At 41.6% G+C, this 20,894-nt stretch overlaps 1 protein-coding gene across 1 annotated transcript; it reads left to right on the top strand.

The window, feature by feature from the left end:
• The first annotated feature begins 1,325 nt into the window (after positions 1 to 1,325).
• nudc (nudC nuclear distribution protein) lies at positions 1,326 to 19,283 on the top strand. The gene is made up of 9 exons (XM_052036644.1): positions 1,326 to 1,517; positions 3,695 to 3,772; positions 3,990 to 4,199; positions 8,167 to 8,244; positions 9,105 to 9,224; positions 9,562 to 9,756; positions 11,362 to 11,445; positions 13,869 to 13,987; positions 18,222 to 19,283. The coding sequence occupies exons 1-9, from the start codon at positions 1,437 to 1,439 to the stop codon at positions 18,271 to 18,273; spliced, it is 1,017 nt and encodes a 338-aa protein (XP_051892604.1). The 5' UTR covers positions 1,326 to 1,436; the 3' UTR covers positions 18,274 to 19,283.
• Positions 19,284 to 20,894: the final 1,611 nt, after the last annotated feature.

The following is a 20,894-nucleotide window of genomic DNA, read 5'->3' on the forward strand; positions in this document are numbered from 1 at the left end:
AACATTGAAACATCTTTCTTTACGTGACTCTCCAAGACTGTCAGCTTTCTTCTGTCCATTCTGATACATTCCTGCTGAATAATTCCTTCAAAGCTTTTATCTCATTAGCATGGATAGGTTTATATCAAAACTATTCAGATTACAATACTTGGACTAACTGTAGGACACCACCACACTTAAAATGAGTAGAGCATCAAGAATAGTGATTTGAAAAGTCAGCAGATTACAGAAGAAAGGAAAGACCAAGGGAAGTATGACTCCTATCTTACACAGAATTTCACAGTAGTGCAAAGGATTTACAGCCCAGTAATAAACTAGTTGGAATAGTTGACCCAAGTTAGTGTTAATGCTCTACATGAGCCTTCAAACATTCCACAAAGTCACAAATTCCAAGCCTATGTAAACCTTGACTACTCCCATTCCATCAAGCACATAATCTTACCCCCATTATGTGGATTGTTCCCATCCCCAACAGCCCACTCCTTTACCCTCTGTAATATGTGAAAGGGTAGATCCATTTATAGCAAGGTAGTGGGACTTGTCTGGCAGGCTAGATTTATGCATGCAGGATAAAAAAAACAGAAAATGGAAAATGCTGGAAAAACTAAGCAGGTTACCAACACCTTACTGTTGAACAATTCATTACACAGACCTCGAAGGTTAATGCACAGTTAACTGTTCCCGTTGAGCTATGTCATCTCATCCTATCACAGACACTTCCTTTGTTCTACACATCCCTCTCTTCCCTCGTGTTGAAAACTACCCTGCATCTCTTTCTTTCCCAGTTCTGACTGGCGAAGGATCACAGATCTGAAACGCTGACTGTTTCTCTTTCCACAAATGCTGACTGACCTGCTGAGTTTTTCCAGCATTTTTATTTCTATTTTAATTCAATAGCTCCTCCTCACGCTGCCCACGTTCTTAATCTACCTACAATTGAATTTCAAAAACATCAGCTCTAAATTCACCTCAGCAAACCTATCAGACCTTCACAGGTCACCTTTAGTTCCAGTGATTACAGTCCCTGCCTGTTCAATCTTCCCTGATGGTTATAACCCGGGTTTTGGTATCAATGCAGTAAATCTGTTTTCATTCTCTTTGGGTAGTTTCATTCGAAAACAGTACCGCTGGCCTATGCCTCCTTCCGAGCTCCAGACATGTTCAGGCCAGATTAAACCCCAGGCCCGAGTGTGGAGAAGGTTCCCCACCCGGGCTGCTAGGACCCCCTTCCCGAATGTTCCAGTTTCTATGGTGACCGCGCCTACAACATCGCAGCGAGTCACACTCTATTGGTTTAACGTCTGACGTCCGCGCCCAGATGGTCTGGTGATTGGTTGATGAGGCTGTCCATCAGTCGTGGTAACACTTCCGGGTGAGCGACTCGGGCCTACGGCTGAAATCTAAACTCGAAGGACCTGAATCTCCACCGAGACACCATGGGGGACTCAGCCGGTGAGGATCGTTTTGACGGAATTCTACTCGCCATGGCCCAGCAACACGAGGATGGTGTACACCAGGTATGAAGGGAGCGACGCTGGGCGGATGGAGTCCCTCCCTCCCAGCTCGGTGTGTAGTCAGATCACAGCCCTGGGACGCATGGGTCTCACTCTGCAGGTACTCCCCCCACACCGCAGCGGGCACAGGAATCCGAGGCTTCCATCTGAAACACTAACCCTGTCTCTCTCTCTCTCTCTCCACCGAAGCTGCCTAACCCACTGAATATTTCCTCCATTCATGGCAGCACGTGGATAGATCCCCCCCCTCCCCATCGACAGACAACTTGCTGATGGATCCCTTCCCTACCTGATCCCCAGTGTGTGTGACTGGGTCATATCTCCACCCGTCTCTGGATGGATCCCATCCCATCCCCTGCATTTCATTCACTCCCGCCAATGTGTTCTCATCCATCTCTTCTATGTGGGTCTCATTAGTATTGGTTTATTATTGTCACTTGTACCGAGGTACAGTGAAAAACTTGTCTTGCATACCAATCGCACAGGTCAATTCATTACACAGTGCAGTTACATTGACTTAGTACAGAGTCCATTAATGTAGTACAGGTAAAAACAATAACAGTACAGTACAGAGTAAAGTGTCACAGCTACCTGGAGTAGATTCCCCCACCCGAGTAGCCAGCGACCATGTTTGCTTTGGTTTTCAGTAGTTCCCATCCACAAATTTCATTCTGTCCCATCAAGCACACGATCCAGCTCCCTGCCCACCCCATGTAGAGTGGTCTTATCTTGATAGCCCTGCATGTATAGACTGATCTCCTTTCCCTGTCTCGTGGAAAGCTCCTTTACTCCTTCCCAACATGTGGATGGACCCTTCCCCCAGAGTGCAGAAATATCCATTAGTGTCTGTCCCCCTGTCGGGAGGTAAATCCTCTCAGCTTGTGGATAGATACCCTGCCCCTGACCTTCCATGTCAGCTGATACCCTTTGAATCCATTTTCTATTCAGCCTGTGTGAATTGCCTTCCACTCACGTTGTAGATTTCTTTACAATTCTTGTTATGCCAACATTCAACATCTTAGAACAACAATTATCTGCATGTGGTAATGGTTTGACATAATATGCCTTTAAATAGTCTCTCTAAACTGCACTGAGTGTGTCTGTCAACCGACAGAAGTATGCAGTGATTGGGCCCTAGAAAATACAAACTTTTGGAAGAAACAAAGGACTGCAGATGCTGGAATCTAGATGAAAAACACAATGATGCTGGAGCAACACGGCGGGCCAGGCAGCATCCGTGGAGAAAAGCAGGTTGTCAGCGTTTCAGTTCAGGACCCTTAGAAGGATCATTGTGTTTTTCACTCTGATATATTTGGTGCCTATTATGACATCAAGCTATCCCAATGTTCTTTACAGTCATTCTTTTATAATATTGTAAATGCAACAGCCATTGTGTGTACAATAAAATCCCACTATTAGCAACATGATAATTGAATGATTAGTTCTATAATTCTTAATTGTGGGATAAATATTGGCTAGGACACTGGACAACTTCTTGGCTCTCATTTGAAAACGTAGTGGGGACTTTTATATCTCCTAAGAGGGTAGAAAGCCCTTCATTTTAACATCTCACCTGCTTTGGCCAGTATACCTTCAGTACTGCTCTGGCAGCAAGAATGTAGATTATGACATGTCTCAGGAATGAGACTTTGAACCTGTGACCTTCTCACTCACTTCACTGATGAATTCTCTGGCATGTGGAGAGAATCACTCACTTCACTGATGAATTCTCTGGCATGTCTTCAGTATTTTGGTCATTAAGTCTGCCTGACTCTGAGCTGCTGTGCATTATCTGTGTTTCCAGCAGCTGAATCCTTGTTGAGTTGTGGTGTAACTGCTGGTGATGTTGGTGTGGATATCACATGGGCAGAAGGAAATGTTTGATGTTGTTACATCCGGTTCATTAGCAGCATGAGGGTTAAGCAGAAACTGTGATATCTGGCACTACACAATGCTCCTTGCTGGCCAGAATACATAGGAAGCTGTGCTTTACTGCACATATACTCAACATCAAACATTTTAATCTTTGTTAATTCTTATATTGAGTGTACTTTTGATTTTGGTTGTTGTAATTCATTCTTACTGTAGATATTTTTATGTGAGGGAATTTACCTGGCAGGTCCTGAGTAACCTCTTGACCAGAAGAATGAGTAAAAAGGGCTATGCTTTTATTCTTCCAGCTTGTAGATACATTCTTCAGTTTCCTGAGGCGTAAAACTGACTTTTTCACTGGTGGAGAGCAAGGAGCAGCTGAAAAAGTGAGTATAGAAGTCCTTCTACAGTCAATGGGAGGACATACTGTGCCTCCATTTCTTTCATTGCTGTTTTACTTGCTGTAGGGGTTCCACCCCTCTGTACAAACTAGGGGGACTGCTGAAATCTCCCCCAAAGGCCCCATCTGCTAGTGGGTCTGCCTGATGTCTCCCCATGGTCTATTGGTGTAATGTTTCTTAACTGACCACGTATTTTCCACAGTTGGTCACAGAGACATTCAAGCGCCACCAAAAGTTAGCGGTCCAGGCTCAGATGGAGAAAGAGGTGAAACGGGAAGCTGAGAAAAAGGAGAAAGTGGAGCGAGCACTGATTACAGAGGCAAAGGAGAAATCAGTGTCTGAACCAAAGCAGCCAAAAATCAAAGAGCTAACGGATGAGGAGGCAAGTAAACTGCAGAGGGAGATTGACCAGGTGAGTGTATCACACAGGCCAATTACTGCTTGAAAATTGAGCCATGAAATTGGAATTCTCTTGGGAATGGTTAAGAATAAGGAATTAGAGTTGAGATAATGGTTACTTATTCAACTTTCCTGGGATCGACACTGAGGTACTTCCACAGGAGAAAACACTGCCTCTATATCCAACCTGTCAAGAACCCTCAGAATTTTACATGTTTACCTGTCAAGAACCCTCAGAATTTTACCTCCAGCAGATGCAAGCTTAGCCTATCCAATCTTCCCTCATTAGACAACCTGCTCATTCCAGGTGTTAGTCCAGTAAACCTTTTCTGAACTGCTTCCAGTACATTGACATCCTTCCTTAAATAAGGAGACAAATACACCGCACAGTATTCCTGATTATGGTCTCACCAACGCCCTACCTAATGAAGCATTACCTCTAGACTTTTGTTTTCAATGCCCTTAGCAATAAATAATAACATATCGTCTTTCCTAATACTTGCTGTATCTGCAGACTAGTCTTTTGCAAATCATGCACTGGGATACCCAGGTCACACTGCAGTCAGAGGTATGCGTTATCTCACCACTTAGATAATGTACTCTTTTATTTTTCCTGTCAAAATTGTCAGGAAACATTGTCCTACACTAGACCCATTTGCCAGATCTTTGCCCTCTCGGTTAACCTATCTAACCTGTTAGGCATATTCGTGAATCAAGAAACTTGTAGGAATGAGAAACTGAGGGAAACAACTATTAGTTAAAATATCGTACCACAGAAGTTGGTGAACTTGAAAGCTGATAGATCTCAAGGACCTGATGATCTGCATCCCTGAGTTTCAAAAGAGGTGGCTTTAGAAACAGCGGTTGTTCTCAATGTTTAGGATTCTATACATTCCAGAATTGTTCCTGTAGATCAGAGATAGCAAATGTGACCTCACTATTTAAGAAAAGGTAGGGAGAGAAGAGCTATGATTTGTTAGCTTAATGTCCACAGTAGGGAAATTGATTAAATATATAATAAAGGATGTGATTATTACCTTGAATAGAATAATAGGATTGAGCAGAGTCAACATGGACTTATGAAGGAAAAATCCTGTTTGACTAATCTGGTGGAGTTCTTTGAGGATGTGACTAGTAGAATAAAAAGATGGAACAATGGATGTGGCCTATTTGGATTTCAGGAAGGCTTTAGATAAGTTCTGAAATAGGAAGTTGGTTAATAGGCTAGAGCACATGGAACTGAGGATAATATACAGACATGGATTGAGAATTAGTTATTGGACAGAGAGCAAAGACTGGGAATGAACAGACCCTTCTCAGGTTGGTAGGCTGTAATTAGTGGGGTACTGCAGGAATCAGTGCTTGGGCCCCATCTATGTCAAAGATCTGGCAGAGTGGACAAAATGTCGTATTTCCAAGGTTGCCGACGATACTGAACTAGGTGGGATTGTGAGATGGAGGAGGATGTAAAGGCGTCTCAAGGGAATAAGGACAAGCTAAGTGAGTGGGCAAGAACATGGGAAATGGAATATATTGCAGAAAATTGTAAGGTCATCCAGTTTGGTGCCCATAACAGAAAAGTAGACTATTGTTAAATGTTGCAAATTTGAGTTATGTTGATGTTCAAAGAGACCTGTGTGTGCTTGTACACAAGTCATTGAAGGCCAACATGCATGTACAGCAAGCGATTAGGAGAATGATATAGTAGCCTTTATTAGAAGAGGGTTTGATCACAGGAGCAAGGAATTCTTATTGTGATTGTATTATGCCAAAGTGAAACCACACCTGGAGTACTGCGTACAGTTTTGGTCTCCTTACCTAACAAAAAATACATGCCATAGAGGGATCACAGCAAAGATTTACCAAACCGATTCTGTAGAAAGCAGATTTGCCGTATGTTGAGAGAATTGGACTTTTTTTTTAAACTTTAGAATTCTTTTTTGCACGCTCTCAAACTGAAACATCGACAATTTCTCTTCCTCACAGATGCTGCTTAACCCACTGAGCTCCCCCAGCAGTTTTTTTTTTATTTTGCTCTAGATTCCAAGTCTTGTGTCTCCGTCTTACAAAATTCTTAAAGGGCTTGACAGGCTCAATGGCACAGCTAGCGGTGGCACAGTGTTGCAGCTACCTGGGTTTGATCCTGACCTTGGGTGCTGTCTATGTGGAGTTTGCATGTTCTTCCCTGTGACTGCTTGGATTTCCTTTGGGTGCTCTGGTTTTCTCCCACATCCCAAAGACATCCAGGTTGATGGGTTTATTGGCCACTATAAATTGCCCCTAGTGCGTTGGTGAGTGGTAGAAACTCGGGGGAGTTGATAAGCAGGAGGGAGAAAGTAGGGAGAATTGGGGGGGGGGGGGAAGAAGGGATTAATGTAGGAATAAGGTGATGTGTGGATGATGGTCAGTGTGGACTCCGTCGGCTGAAGGCCTTGTTTCTGGGCTGTATTTCTCTATAACTCTTGAGGCTAGATGGAGGGAGGATGTTTCCCCTGACCAGGGGCCACAGTTTGAGAATCTAGGACCAGGGGCCACAGTTTGAGAATAAGCAGTAGGCTGTTTTTCACTGAGTGATGAATCTTTGGAACTCTCTATCCTGAATGACTGGAAGGCCTGTTGTGGTATACATTCAAAAAAATTAACAGTTTTCTGGGAATTAAGGGAATGAAATTATACAGGGATAGTGCTGGAAAATGGTGCTGGTCAGCTCTGATCTTGATGAATAGGGGAGCAGGAAGGGCCAGGTGGCCAACTTCTGCTCCTATCGCTTATGTTCTTATCTATATTTCTTTGTATTCTTCTTCAGTCCTCTTTACCACTTACTTTCCTATCTTTGTTATTGTCATCAGCACCATACCTTCCATGCTTTCATCCAAGTTAGTTATATGTTGTAAAGTAGAAGCTCCAGCACCAATTTCTGTAGCGCACCAATCACTGTGGTGCACATCACCTGTTACATTTTGCCAACCAGCAAAAGACCTATTTATGCCTACTCTCTTATTTCCTGATAACCAGCGAATCATTTCTCAATGCAAAAATGTTTCTTTCCCTGCCATGAGGCATTATTTTCCCAATAACCTGTGATGCAGCACCTTATCAAGTGCCTTCTGGAAATCTAAGTATTGTACATCCCCCAGTTCACCTTTATCCACAGTAAATTTTACTTCTTCAAAGAACTCAATATATTGGTGAAGTATGATTTCCCTTTTACAAAGCCATGTTAACTTTGCTTTTCCTCAGTGCCATACTAAAACATCTTTAATAATAGCTTCTAACAGTTTCCCTATGATGGGTATCTGTAGTTCCTTGCTTTTTGTCTCCCTCACTTTTTTGACTTAAGGAATGGTGAGTGGGCTGCTGGTAGAGGGGGGTGCTGTGCCGGTATTATGTTAGGTATGGTGAAGGTTGGGTGGTTGCTCTGAGAATGTGCATCAGGAGAGAAGAGGGTTAGGTGTTTTCTTTGGAGTGTTGGTGCCTACTCCAATACCTGTAGTTCTTGCCTGCACCCCTGTGGAAGTGTAAATGTTAAAAAATCTTAGGTGCACCTTGTGAGCTATTCCTGCTGTTCTTTTAAGAACCATGATTGAGGTGGCATAAGCTCAGGAATATCTGGGTGGAGCTCCGTGGAACATGTCCTGGCATTAGTAGATGAGTGAATTGGATTCTTACAGCTGATGCTGGGACTGGGATGGGCACATCCTGGCCACCTGTCAAGGCACCCTGCACCTTAACAACTTCCAATCTCACCAGCAGGTGAATTTGTGACTTCAAATTTGGTTCCTTAATTTTTCACCCAAACAATGAGTGAAGCAATGTCAGATTTTACGCCATCATGTCCTATTTGTTGAGGGCTGTTTTGGATCCATTTGTAACCTCTACCCATGTTTTTGAATCAGTTGCTGACTCAGGTACTAAGGTTGCAGTTAATGGCTTGTCAAGTGTGCTTCGTAGAGAAAACTGACTTTGCATTGTTCATCTAGAAAAAAGAACAAGAAAGTGTTGGGGATGGAATTATGGCCAATGGTGAAAAACCCTCGGAAGACCAGGATTCTAAACAGGTAATGGGGAAGTTGAATCTGTGGGACAGAGAGAGGTTTATTAAGTCAGTGTATCATTTAAAACCCCATAATTTTTATCTTCTTTAGATGATAGGATTTTTATAATTTGCCTCCACTCATTTATTAAAACTCTTTGTGGCTCACACAACTGTTATTTCTTTGTGTGAGCTCAGGTGACTGTCTGGGCTGGATCAGAGCTTATGTACTTTACAATAGAAGTTATTGAAAAGGTTGTATGATTTAATAATCATTCTAGATTGGATGGATGAAAGAAAAAAAATTGAAACGTGCTGGGAACAATGTGGGTAAAAGTAATTCTAACTATGTGACAGTGCGGAGAGTGAGCAGGAGCATGGGCTGGTTGGTGTGAATAGCCTGTTTGAATTTTGTCAGTTTTTCTAAAATATGCCAGAGCAGAGTCTATGTGGAAATCTGCTTAAACGCCTGTCCTGTGGCATTTATCGCAGACAATACAGTGAGGAAAATGCTGAAGTTGAGCATCCTGAGTACAGAACACTGACTGAGACTCCCTTGAAGTGAGTGTCAGGCTTCACCATGCTTCTAATTATGTTCCATCTTCAAGTTCAATTTTTAAAACTTTAGTCCCTTTGATTCATCTGGTTAAATGTTTAACTCTCACTGTGGAATCCGATAATTGGTTCAGCCTGGCTGGTGCCTAACCCCCGTATGTGACTGCCCCAGTTAGTCTGTGAGCATGGACACCGCAACTAAGATTCTATTGCTCATTTGTTTTGTCTTGGAAGCCATGTGCACAATTGTGGAATGTTCCATGTACACTGAGAAGTACAGTTAAATACTGCAATGTAAAATATGCCCTCTTGACCCAAACAATTCCATAGGCAGAGTCCGAATCTGAAGGTGAAGAGGATGAAAAGGATAAAGGGAAACTGAAGCCTAACGCTGGAAATGGTGCTGATCTGCCCAACTACCGGTGGACCCAGACCCTGTCTGAGGTGGATGTAAGTGTCAGTCGTTTATCTTAACGTGCATAGGTGTTGCTAAGACAGGAAGTTTTGCAACAGGGATATGAGGAGGTGATCTTCAGAGTGAGGATATGGAGATAGATATTGATGCCAGGGTATGATTATAAACTGATGGTAATATTTCCAAATTTATCTTTATCTATTGTTTTGTGCTGCAGAATATTTCACAATGCACCATATACTGTTACTCCCCTGCAGAATTTGGAATGGAAATAAATGAATCTTGGCTGCAGTGTAGGTTTGGGCAACACTGGATGAAGTTATGACTGAATGCCCTTTCTATCATTCTTAATTTCTTGGGGTGTGTTCCTAGCTTCTGGTACCATTCCAAGTCAACTTCAGATTGAAGAGTCGGGATCTGGTTGTGGAGATCCAAAGGCGTCACTTGAAACTGGGTCTGAAAGGCCACCCACCCGTAATTGATGGTGAGATGTTCAATGACGTGAAAGTGGAGGAAAGCTCATGGCTGCTGGAAGATGGAAAGAGTGTAAATGTACATCTGGAGAAGGTGAGCTGGCAATGATGGTGGGTAAAATGAAACTTCATCTGTATCCTTATGTCTTTTGAGGATGTAGAAACAGAAAATAGGAGCAGCAATATGCTGTGTGGCTTTTCAAGCCTTCTCTGCCATTGATTATGATTATGGCTGATCCTCTTTCTCAGTACCACATTTCTGCTCTCTCCCTGTACCCTTTGATGCCTCTTGTGACTAGAAATCTCTCTTTCTTAAATGTATTTGGAGATTTGACCTCCACTGCCTTTTGCCTTTTATAGTAGAGAATTCTGTACTTCACCACTCACAGAGTGAAGTTTTTTTTTCTCATCTCAGTCATCAAAACTCTAGTGAATACAACTGTTGTCGACACAGTCTCTCCTCATGTGACAGTACTGCCATTCCATGATGAACATTTGGTGTACTCACTCTGTAGAAAATATATCCTTTATTTGGATATTGCACACGATACTCTAGGTGTAGTCTCACCAAGGCCTTGTGTGGTTCTAGTAAAACATCCTTGTCCCTGTACTCAGAACCTCTTGCAACGAAGGCCATTGTACTATTTGCCTTAATTGCTCACTGCACCCGCATGTTTGCTTCCAGTGACTGGTGTACAAGGACTCCCAGAGTCAACATTTCCCAATCTATCACTATTTAAATAATAGTGTGCTTTTCTGTTTTTCCTGTCAAAATGGATAATTTTATCCACACTTCTCCATGTTGTACTACATCTGTGTATATTTCCTCACTAATTCAACTTGTTTAAATCACCAATAAGCCTCTTTGCAAACTCCTAAACAATCACAATCCACTCAGTTTTTGTCATCAACAAACCTAGAAATATTACATTTGGTTCCCTCATCCAAAATATTTTAAATAGTTGAGCCTTAACACTGATCCCTGCAGTACCCCACCAGTCATTTTCTGCCATCCCAAAAAAATCCCATTTATTTCTTTGCTTCCCGTCAACCTCTTATGTGGGACTTTAAAGTCCTTCTAAAAAAATCCAATACACCACATATACGGGTTCTTTTTTATTTATTCTTCCTTGTTGCATCTTCAGAAAAACTCCAGTGGGTTTGACAAATCCAATTACCCTATCATAAATCCATGTTGACTTTGTCTAATGCCGTTTTAACTTAATAAGTGTCCTATTACCACATCTTTTGTAATATTCCACAATATTCCCCACAGGGTAACTGGTCTGCAATTCCCTCTCCCCCTCTTGTTTTGTTTTGTTAGATACTGGGCTTACATTTGTGTGTTGCCCCAGGATGTTTGCTCATGTACCAGTTCTTAAGTTGCTTTTTAGCCTTGTGGGCATAGTGTTTACAGGTAGAGTGTGCACTGTTCTTAGAGGATCTTCCCTCTGTAAATAAAGGTTGGCCTAAGCTTCTTGCTCTGCAAGTGAGGGTTACTGTCCTGTCCCCACTTTGTGTGTGATGATTACACTGAGATCCATGTTCTCTGAGTGATGTTTACACTGGTGGTGGGAATGGAGGAGATGCGAGGAGTTTAAATGAGTGTTACTGGTCGAGTTGATTTAGTGCCGAATTCCAGTTCATATGTAATTGCATCTTTTGTGTGCTGTGAATATTTTTTGTTTTCTATTTTCAGATTAATAAAATGGAATGGTGGAACAAAATAGTGACAACGGATCCTGAGATTAATACCAAAAAAATTAACCCTGAGAATTCGAAGGTGAGTGTTTTTATCTGCCTCAGTCCTCTCCTGTGGTGAGAAAGAGAGAATGCTTCCTGATCAACACAGTGACTTTAAATGACCATGTTATAATTTGAGCCTTCTGTAATACACAGAGAGCCCAGGCCACAGTTTTACCTTTTGTTTGTGGACTTTATGATCTTATTTATAGTCTTTATAATCTGCTGCACTGAATTAGTGTGAGTAGTTAATCTTAATCTTAATGAATTGCTTGCTGTACTTCAGAGACACGGGTACAGTGTTTCTCTCTCAGCCAGAAAGATGGAACATATCAAAGTTGAAACCCTTGCAGCACATTTGCAGCAGTGAACAACTGCACAAGTTTTCTTTTGAGACCTATGGAGATTATAAGAGTCTATAAACATTATAAATGATTCTGTTTACATCAGGTACAGTAGCTTTGGCTCTGAGGCCATTGTCGCCATTCTTATGTGGGCCACCTCTTATTTAATTCCACTCCAATCTGTCCAAGTAGCCAGTCATCTTCACCCTTTCACAAGCACCTTGTACTCTGCTCACCATTGTTCCCCCTCCTATTCCTTATTTTCAGTCTCCCTACAGTGTAATGTACTTTGTGTTCCATGTGGCCTCAAAGGGCAGTTCTCTCAAAAGATAATCCCTGTTTTATCTTTGTGTTTTAAATCCCTTCATGGCCTTGCCTCATTCCCTTGAATTCGGTTCCTTTTTTTTTAAAATAAAAATTTTCCTCCAATTTTCCTTTCAACCTCATTATTGATAAAGTTCTGCCAGTTACCTAGACCTCATCAGAATTCCTTTCGTAAACTCAGCATATCTACCTTCTCCTTTTGAGATCACTCTTAAAACCCATCTCTTGGCTCAGGTTTTTAGCTCATCATCTCCTATTAATCCTCTATTATTCCAGGTTAAATGTTCTTTTAATTTAGTTGTCATCATTAACGGGTGGCATGCATGAGCTAGAAATTTCTCTGGTTGAGCATTCAAGAAAAACAAAGCTGTTACATGGTTTATATCCAAAGTGTATCAATACCTTCACCTGTTCTTTGTCCTAGCAAGTAATTAAAGCTATGGGTCACCTGGTTTTTCATTTTTACTCTGTTTTTGGTCTTGTGCCAGTCTCAAAGCTCTGACATCCAAAACTCTGCAGCTCGTACTCTGTCCTGTATTAAATCTTCTCCTTACTAATAAGTCTGCCATGCATCAAATTTAAAATCTTTGCCCTTATCCCTATTCATGGCTTTTCCCAGCAGTGAAACTACCAACTACTCTAGGTTTGTTTCCTCCTCCCACACCTTCTCATCTTCCAGCTTATGCCTCCTGTGCATTTTACTCCCACACAGGCAAATGGGACTAGCTTGGTGGGCACCATGGTTGGCATGGACAAGTTGGGCTGAAGGGCCTGTTTCCATGCTATATTACTCTGTGACTATTCCACCATCTTTAAAACATGACCTATTTTATTTCCTTCAGAAAAAAACTAGTGAATCATTTCAGCTTAATGAATCGGACGAGCAGTGAGCTGCATTTTCTAACACTTAAAACACATTGGCCTAGAAATTGTTATGTGTGTTGAAGTAGAGCTTTGTGAAGGGCAGTGGTGGGTTATGCCAATTTTGTGCAATGCTCCCAGCAGTGATATTGCTGGGAGTGAGGAAGATAGGAAAATACCTGGGAGAGTCTGGGTGGGTGGGGTGAAGAGGATTGCTGAGAATTAGGAAATGTTCATGCAAATGCAATTGGCGGTGGCCAGGGTCACCCTGGGAGGGTGGGACCTCTTCCCACCCTTGGGAGGAGGTGCCTGAAATATCAGTGGCAGACGAAGATGGTGATAGGAATGGGTGTGATTACTTAAGGAGAAAGCTTTAAGAAGAAACTACTTAAAAGAAGGTGGACACTTCAGGTTCCGCAGCGAGGAGAGTCGAGTGCTTTGAATCATGCCAAAGCAAACATCAGTCCTCAGGCTTAGATTTGCTTTTATTTGTGAAGTCATGCCCTTGTGAGGCTATGCCTTTGTTGTGCATTTTCACAAATGATGTCAAAACCACTGTTGCATGCCTTTGATGTTGATGTCACTTTTACTTTCCCAGTGGCGTGGATGTTATGTGCATGGAGGATCCATATCTAATTTCTAAAAATGTGGTAGCAGCATATGCAATTGTGTTTTTAGAAAAGTTTCCTTTGTGCATGGCACAAAATATTTCATTACATGGTGTATTTTCTGGACCATTGTCCTATTTCATGTTGACTAATTTGTGAAAAGATGATCACAACCATTCTTATCCTTGATCAACATTGGTATTTGAGCTTCCTTGATACTCCATTTAAGGCACTAATATTAACCCATCAAGTCTTGCTCTTCTTGATAAGAATAATTTGATAGTAACATGGAGACCTACTAATTAACTGCTATTCTGTACCCATAGTTATCGGACTTGGATGGTGAGACACGGAGCATGGTAGAGAAAATGATGTATGACCAGCGCCAGAAAGCTATGGGACTACCCACTTCAGAGGAGCAGAAAAAACAAGACATGTTAAAAAAGTAAGTACTCCTTTCCTTTGCAGCTTAAGTAAGCTGTTATATTTGTTAATGATCTACTGTATAGTCCAAGATAAACAATCTATAACTTGCAGTATGGAGATACGAGACTGCAGATGCTGGAATCTGGAGCAGCGCACAGATTGCTGCAGGAATTCAGCAGGTCAGGCAGCATCAATGGAGGGAGATGGGCAGTTGATGTTTCAGGTCAAGACCCTCTATAGATGCTGCCTGACCTGCTGAGTTTCTCCAGCGTTTTGTGTGTTGCTATAACTTGCTATAGTCAGGGGGAATAGATCCAGGATGAATGAAACTTGAAAGTTGGTGGGGGGGGGGCGGGTGGTGGTAGCGGTAGCATCCAGTTTGGTGGGTAAATGGCCTTTCAGGCAGATCCAAAATTGATGGTGTCAAATGTTATTTGTGTTAGCTGGTGACAGAGAATTTAAGATCTGGCAAAGCTAACAAGTGCTGATCTTTAGGCATATTTCTTTTTCCATTGGAGTTCTTAATGGAGACTAACATTAGAACTGAAAGGGTTACAACCAGCTGAGCCAAAAGATGAGTTGAGGAAAGGCTGTTATACTGTTTGAACCTCACAAGGCAATTAGTTCCACTGCTCAGATCTTCCACCATAGTTCTGCAACTTTTTTCCACACCCTGCCCCCACTTCCCTTTTGGAAACTACTATCAAATCTATTTTTACTACTTTTCCAGAAGAAATCTTCCAGATTATATTAACTCACTGTTTTGTTTTTAAATCTCTTCTTGCCTCAGGTTTTCTTACTTTAACTTGTCTTAAATCTGTGTCCTCTGTTTGCTGACCTTTCTGCCACTGGAAACAGTTTCTGCTTATTTACTTACTTAATACCTTGACATCCTTTGAAAACATGCGCAGCATTGGACAAAATACTCTAGTTGGGTTTTAAACAGTGAGTTATAATTTGTACCTTGATTTTGTGGGATTTACCCATTTATAAATCCAGTGACCCTGCATACTTGTTTTCTAACTCAATTTTGTCACCTTTTAAAGAGTTTTGCACAGGAATTCCAAGATTTTTCTATTCCTGCACCTCTAAAATTGTACCTTTTTATATTATACTTCTTCCCAATCTTCCTACCAGAATGAAGCACTTCACATTTCTGAAGTGAATGGCACCTGTCATGTGTCTGCCCAATTTGCCCATCCTCTCCATGTACTCCTGAACCTGGGCTGCAGTCTGTTATTTAATGATCATTCTGCTTGTCAGGAAAATCAGTTTGTGCAGTAAGTGATTTCTGGAGCTCCCTTTGTTAATTGTGAATTAATTCCATTAAAGCTGGTCTTGTTTGTAGAATTGTGAAATCTGCTAATGGGAGGGGTGTTGATAGCTGACCCAAAGGAGATATGTTGCCTAAAATCTCAAAAATGCAAGTGTTCAAGGAATTATTTTTATCTAGGATGTGACATCTGGGATTTGTATTTAATAAATCAAACGTGTTCTGTCTAGTGTTTGAAGCATAAAAATTGCATTTGCTGGAAATTGGATACAAAAACCAAAATTATTGGAAGCATTCAAGAGCTGAGGCAGGATCAGTGGGGAGAGGAATAGAGTCGGGTCAAGGATCATTCATCAGAACTGGAGACTCAAGAAAACAAGCAAGTTTTAAGCTGCAGAGAGGGATGGAGAGAGTGAACATTTGTGGTAGGGTCAGGCCAAAGTTGTCAAGGTAACAATTTAAAATCCATTAGTAAGAATTGCAAGGGAGGGATGAGTGGGGAGGGTCGGGAGAGATGGAGAAACAGATTAAAACTGAAGAGGCCTGCCATATCTGTGGGGGGAGAGAGAGTAATAAAGGGTGGTTGCCTGAAATTATTAACCTCAGTATAAAGTCCTAGGGCTTTGAAGTGACTAGCTGGAAGGTGAGGTTCTATTTCTTGAAATTACACTGAGCATTGATGGAGCAATGTAAGAGAGATCAGACGGGGAGAGGGGAAGAATTGAAGTGACAGGTGACTGAAACCAAGGTTGCCTTTGTGGACTGAATGCAAAGCAGTCATCAAATCTGTATTTGGTTTCTCCTAGTGTGGAGAAGATTATTATGGGAGCTTTGAATGCAAAACACTAAATTAGAAGAAATGCAAATGACTTGCTTCTACACAGGAAGGACTGTTTGGATCCAATGATGATAGGGAAGAGGTAAAAGGGGAGTTGTTGCTTCACCCATGACTCCATACCAGGATAAGAGAAGTTGGTGGTGATGGAAGAATGGACCAGGGATTTGTGAAGGGAACAGTCCCTTTGGAATATTGTAAGGGAGGGGGAAGATGCATCTAGTGTTGGAAATCATTGAAAGTGGGAGAAATTGTAGACAAATATGGAGGCTGATGACATGGAAGGCAAGGACCTTTTTCAGGCTGGGAGGAGAGGGAGTGAGAGCAGAAATGTGGAAAACAGGGCCCTCACTGTGTCTCTTCTGATTTCCATAATTTTGTCTGTCTTGTCTGAAACTGCAATGCAATTTTTTTTTTTGAAGGTCATCTTGCAATTTAGATAGGGAATTAGAGATTACCATTCAGGACCATTTGATGAGTGAGTGCAGATAATGCTGTCAGTACATTTACCATAAGTTAACTGTATAGAATGCTCATCTCCTGGTTTATAAGGGTTTTGAGTTATTTAGGATTGAGGTGTTTAAGGGATCAGAATTATATGGATCTGTTGTACAAGAGTGCCCACGGATTCACAACGCATGCATTGGGAATGTGTTAGATAATGTGTCTTCCGTGGAAGTGGATTGTTTCCCAGTCGGGTCGATAGGTGTGTTGCAATGTGCTATCTTTCAGATCATTATGCCTCCTTGATGGTCAAAGATTAACAAAGCTATGAGCTGTAACCTTGCCTTTGGTCTGATTGTGGAAGTACAGAAAGGTGTTGTAACAGCAGAATGAAATCACAAACAGGGTACTGAAATCTCTCTCTATAACCAAGCATCTCAGACGCAGAAATGGAACAAAAAATTTTCCTAATGTGGTACTGTAAAAGGCACGTGTCATATAAAGGCAAAAACAAACAAAATACTGGAGAAACAAGAAAGGCAATGTGCATGAAGAGAGAAGCAGAGTTAGTGTTTCAGGTCTGGGCCTTTTTATCGGAGCACAAAAACACATGCACAGACAAACACGCCTCTTGTCTTTTCCATCCCACTGAATCTTCTAAGTTCAGACTTCCTTTCCACAGAACAAACTCCATGTCCTGATTCCAACACCCTACCTACCCCCAACTTGTGACCTGAACATGTGTGTCTTCAGCCTGTAATTCCATTTCTGGAGTTCAAAGCTCAATTTCTGAGGCTGCTCAGATCCTCTATTCAAGACTGATCAATTACCTTATGTGGGAAGAATTTGTGGCTCCTGGCTACTTGGGTTTCTTTTATTGGTTTGCCTTCTCTCACAAACCATTCACCTATTATATCCACCAGTTTTGAATGTGTAGCCATCTCTGGTTTTCCATTCATTTTGTAGGTCTCTATTTCTTCTCTTGTCTGTGAGCATTTCTGCTCTCCTTTATTCCATTTTATTTAATGCTGTTCATCTGGATTATCCTCAAATTTTATAATGAAGAGTATGAGCACATGCAGAACTGCTGAGTTTTTCCAGCCTTCTCTAGATTTTGAAGCATTTTTTCACTACTTTTGCCTGTCCCAGAACTTTGAGTAAACTCCTATCTGACTACTCTTTACAGTTCAGCTGATTGTCACGTTAATTGGATGTCCCAAGCTTTGAGCTCTGCTGTGTACAGTTACTTAATCTAAGTTAAGGTGTGGGATGTTAAAAAGCAGCTCTGGATCTGTTCCTGACTGATATCCAGTGCAAATGTGAAACGAAAGCAAGTTTGAACACTGCCATAGCACACCCCATTTACAATGGGCAAAGTCTGTTTCCTAAACACTCCTGAAACATTGGGTCTGGTTGGGAGGAGGATTAATATACTGAGACCTCTTGTAACATTTCCCGACAGGTTTAAGTAAACAACAGAGCATTAGGTCCATCTTATTCTATTATCCTTTGTTTTTGCATAAGGCTGCAGAGTGGATAAAATGTGAATTTTGGTTGATTGTGTTTTTGACCAAGCTTGATGTCGCCTCTTCTAACTGCCCTGGGCAGATGTCTGCTCTTTGGAATGGTTCTCCTTAAAAAAAAACTCCTGTTTTGTAGCATCAGCCTTGTAAGATTTAATCTTCCTGTGCTTCTCTGCAGGTTCATGGAGCAACACCCTGAAATGGACTTCTCAAAGGCTAAGTTCAGTTAAAGACATATACCTGCCCTGGGGCTGAAGGGGATACTCAGACTATTGGAAGAGTTTCTGCAAAATGGTTACATTATGAGCATCGCCTTGTGCTGTGCATCCTAAATCCCAAGTTCGTACACCATTTGGGTTGTTCTTGAGTGCATAGAGCATCTGATATCTGCATTGCAGTCACCCTACTGCATTCATCAGCTGACATTAACCCATATATTTGCATTTTCTGGCTGGCCTCATGACAATCTTAGCACCTTCTTGGTGCATCACTTTCACAAACAGCTGTGAACTGGATTGAATGTTTAGTTACTTTTGACCTGACATACTGATGATTCCACTTCTCCTTCAGTTACTATCTGGCAATGTGTGTTGCTGTCACAGTGGTCATTGTTGTCTTTCAACAGGACTTTTCCTGACCATATCTCTGCATGAATGAAATCTCCCATTGAAACACATTGTATATCAGAAGCCACCCAGAAAATGCTTGATGATCCTTTATTCTTCTTTGTCTTAAGTTCAGATGAGAATGTGTGTGTCAATAACATTTGGCTACCAACACATAATGCAAACAAGCTACATTAGAAGCTCTCCTTGTTCACTCAACACTGAGGTTATTCAGTGAGTGCTATGCAAAACCCCACCTGCTGATAAAGTGGAAATGGCTGAACTCGCGTTCAACTTTGTGTTTCTTGTTGGTTGCTGTGTGCTCTAGCCCAGTCATGGCCATGTTGATAGACATCGCTGCTTTGAGATGGGCTGTTTTGTATTTGGTTTTGAAGTTGTTTGGTTGACTGAACTGTTGCACATTTCCAGGTGAAGGGCAAAGTGTTGTAAATATATGGGTCATTGCTCTCCATTTCCTTATCTGTGTTTCCAGGTCAGTAACAGGGTGGCTAGATAAAGTAGTGTCTTCATGAAGCATGTTATGTTTTCTAAATATTGGTTTGCATTGATGCACTGGAACATAATGCTGAAATTCATTTCTCAATAAAGCCAAGCCACTGGCAGTTGTGTGGCAATGGTTTATGGTTTAAGATGTGTTCAAAAGAAAAACAGTAACTTTAGCATGTTAGCAGCACAGGAATCCTGCCCTAAAGATCTGAGACCTGGGAAAAGATGCTTTTGTTTTAAAGACTAGTGAAAGTGCCACATCAGAACAAGGATTCTGTCTGTGTGATCTGGCAGGGTACTAGTTAGATAGCTTTTAACCAAATATGTTACAATGGAAACAGGCTAAAGCAATTGATTCCAAACTAGGGCACATGAAGACTTTAGCAATGACAAGACAACCTCTACGAAACCCTCTGCTGCCTCTGCTTTATCATATTGTCTTAAATCCAGTATAACAAGAGCATAATTTCCCTCACATTAAATTGGAGAGGCTAAAGCCATTACCTAGTTCCAGTCCACTTTTGTTTAATTAATATTTAGTTATTTCAACCTCCTGATTTTTGTTAATTTCTGCATCCTTTTTCAGCTTTGTCATTGGCGAGCAGAAGTGAGGGTTCAGAGTCCTGGAGAAGTAGCATAGGCTTTTGGGTCCAAGTCCATTAACCAGATACAATTCTTGTGGTTCTTTTTACTGTGACTTGCCACGGTTGCATGTGCTTACACCTGAAAACCAATCCATGGATAACAAGATATTCAGTCCTGTTTCTTTCAAATGCAAAAATAATGAATTAACCAACACTAATAGATTTTTAGGATTAAGCTAGTGATTCTGTCTGCCTTTCCCTGTAGGAAAACTGTTATGCTGGGCACTTGTCCTCTCACTCATCAGTGTGTGTGTGTGCCGAGAGCAGTCCTGTTTTGGATAGATTGTGATCAGCATCATTGCACAGCATGCCAGCTGGCAAACACTCACCTAATGTATCTTTGCTTAATGGTCTTTGTTGGAGCCAAGAATCAAACTAAGTAACGACGTTTCTCTCGCTGCTGTGTAGGGTGCGGAATACATTTCACTTGTAACATCATAGATGGAGGGAATGGTGTGTGTGTGTTGGGGGTGGGGGGAGAACAGAGGAACTGATTACAGTAAAACTCTGATAATCCATCCTATTGTTTGGAAGACTCAGTGGTTCAGCATCTGGCTCACCTGATCCTGTTTCCTGTGGCACTAGGTTCATAACCAATTCTCTTTTAAAACTCATCTAGTTCACTGGAAAATTTATTATTGCCACTATGTAACATGTTTAAGAAACAAATTACATGTGGTGCATTAAAGGAGTAATATCCAATAGTCTAGAATGTCTGCCAGTCTGACATGACCACAGTCCCAAGGATGCTGGATTGCCAAAGTCCACCATTCCTCAAGGGAACAGAAACATTTCCACAGGCACAAAAACACAAACATCATTCAGAAAACCCATGAACTACTGAACAGATCCTGAAAGGAGGAAGAGCAGAAGACTCTTGAACTCACTAACAGTTATAACGTGCTGGTTCTTCAGTGCTGTAAAACCACCTATAGGCTAAATACCAAGCCCACCCCCCCCCATGAGGAACTTTTTGAAGACTACGTGAAACTATGATTTTGTTCTTGACAATTAGCGCCCTTGACTTCACTCCACAGCAACTCCTTTCCTGCCGCTCCTGACCAACAAATTGAAAAGGTCATATCCCAGCCAAAA

This window comes from Pristis pectinata, chromosome 22 (genome assembly GCF_009764475.1).
Source record: "Pristis pectinata isolate sPriPec2 chromosome 22, sPriPec2.1.pri, whole genome shotgun sequence".
NCBI lineage: Eukaryota > Metazoa > Chordata > Chondrichthyes > Rhinopristiformes > Pristidae > Pristis > Pristis pectinata.

Bases quoted from the DNA above. Each gene is read 5' to 3' on its own strand.
- nudc (XM_052036644.1), top strand. From the start codon at position 1,437: ATGGGGGACTCAGCCGGTGAGGATCGTTTTGACGGAATTCTACTCGCC. The intron at 1,518-3,694 runs GTATGAAGGGAG...TTATTCTTCCAG, and splicing joins ACGAGGATGGTGTACACCAG to CTTGTAGATACATTCTTCAG. The intron at 9,757-11,361 runs GTGAGCTGGCAA...TTCTATTTTCAG, and splicing joins TAAATGTACATCTGGAGAAG to ATTAATAAAATGGAATGGTG.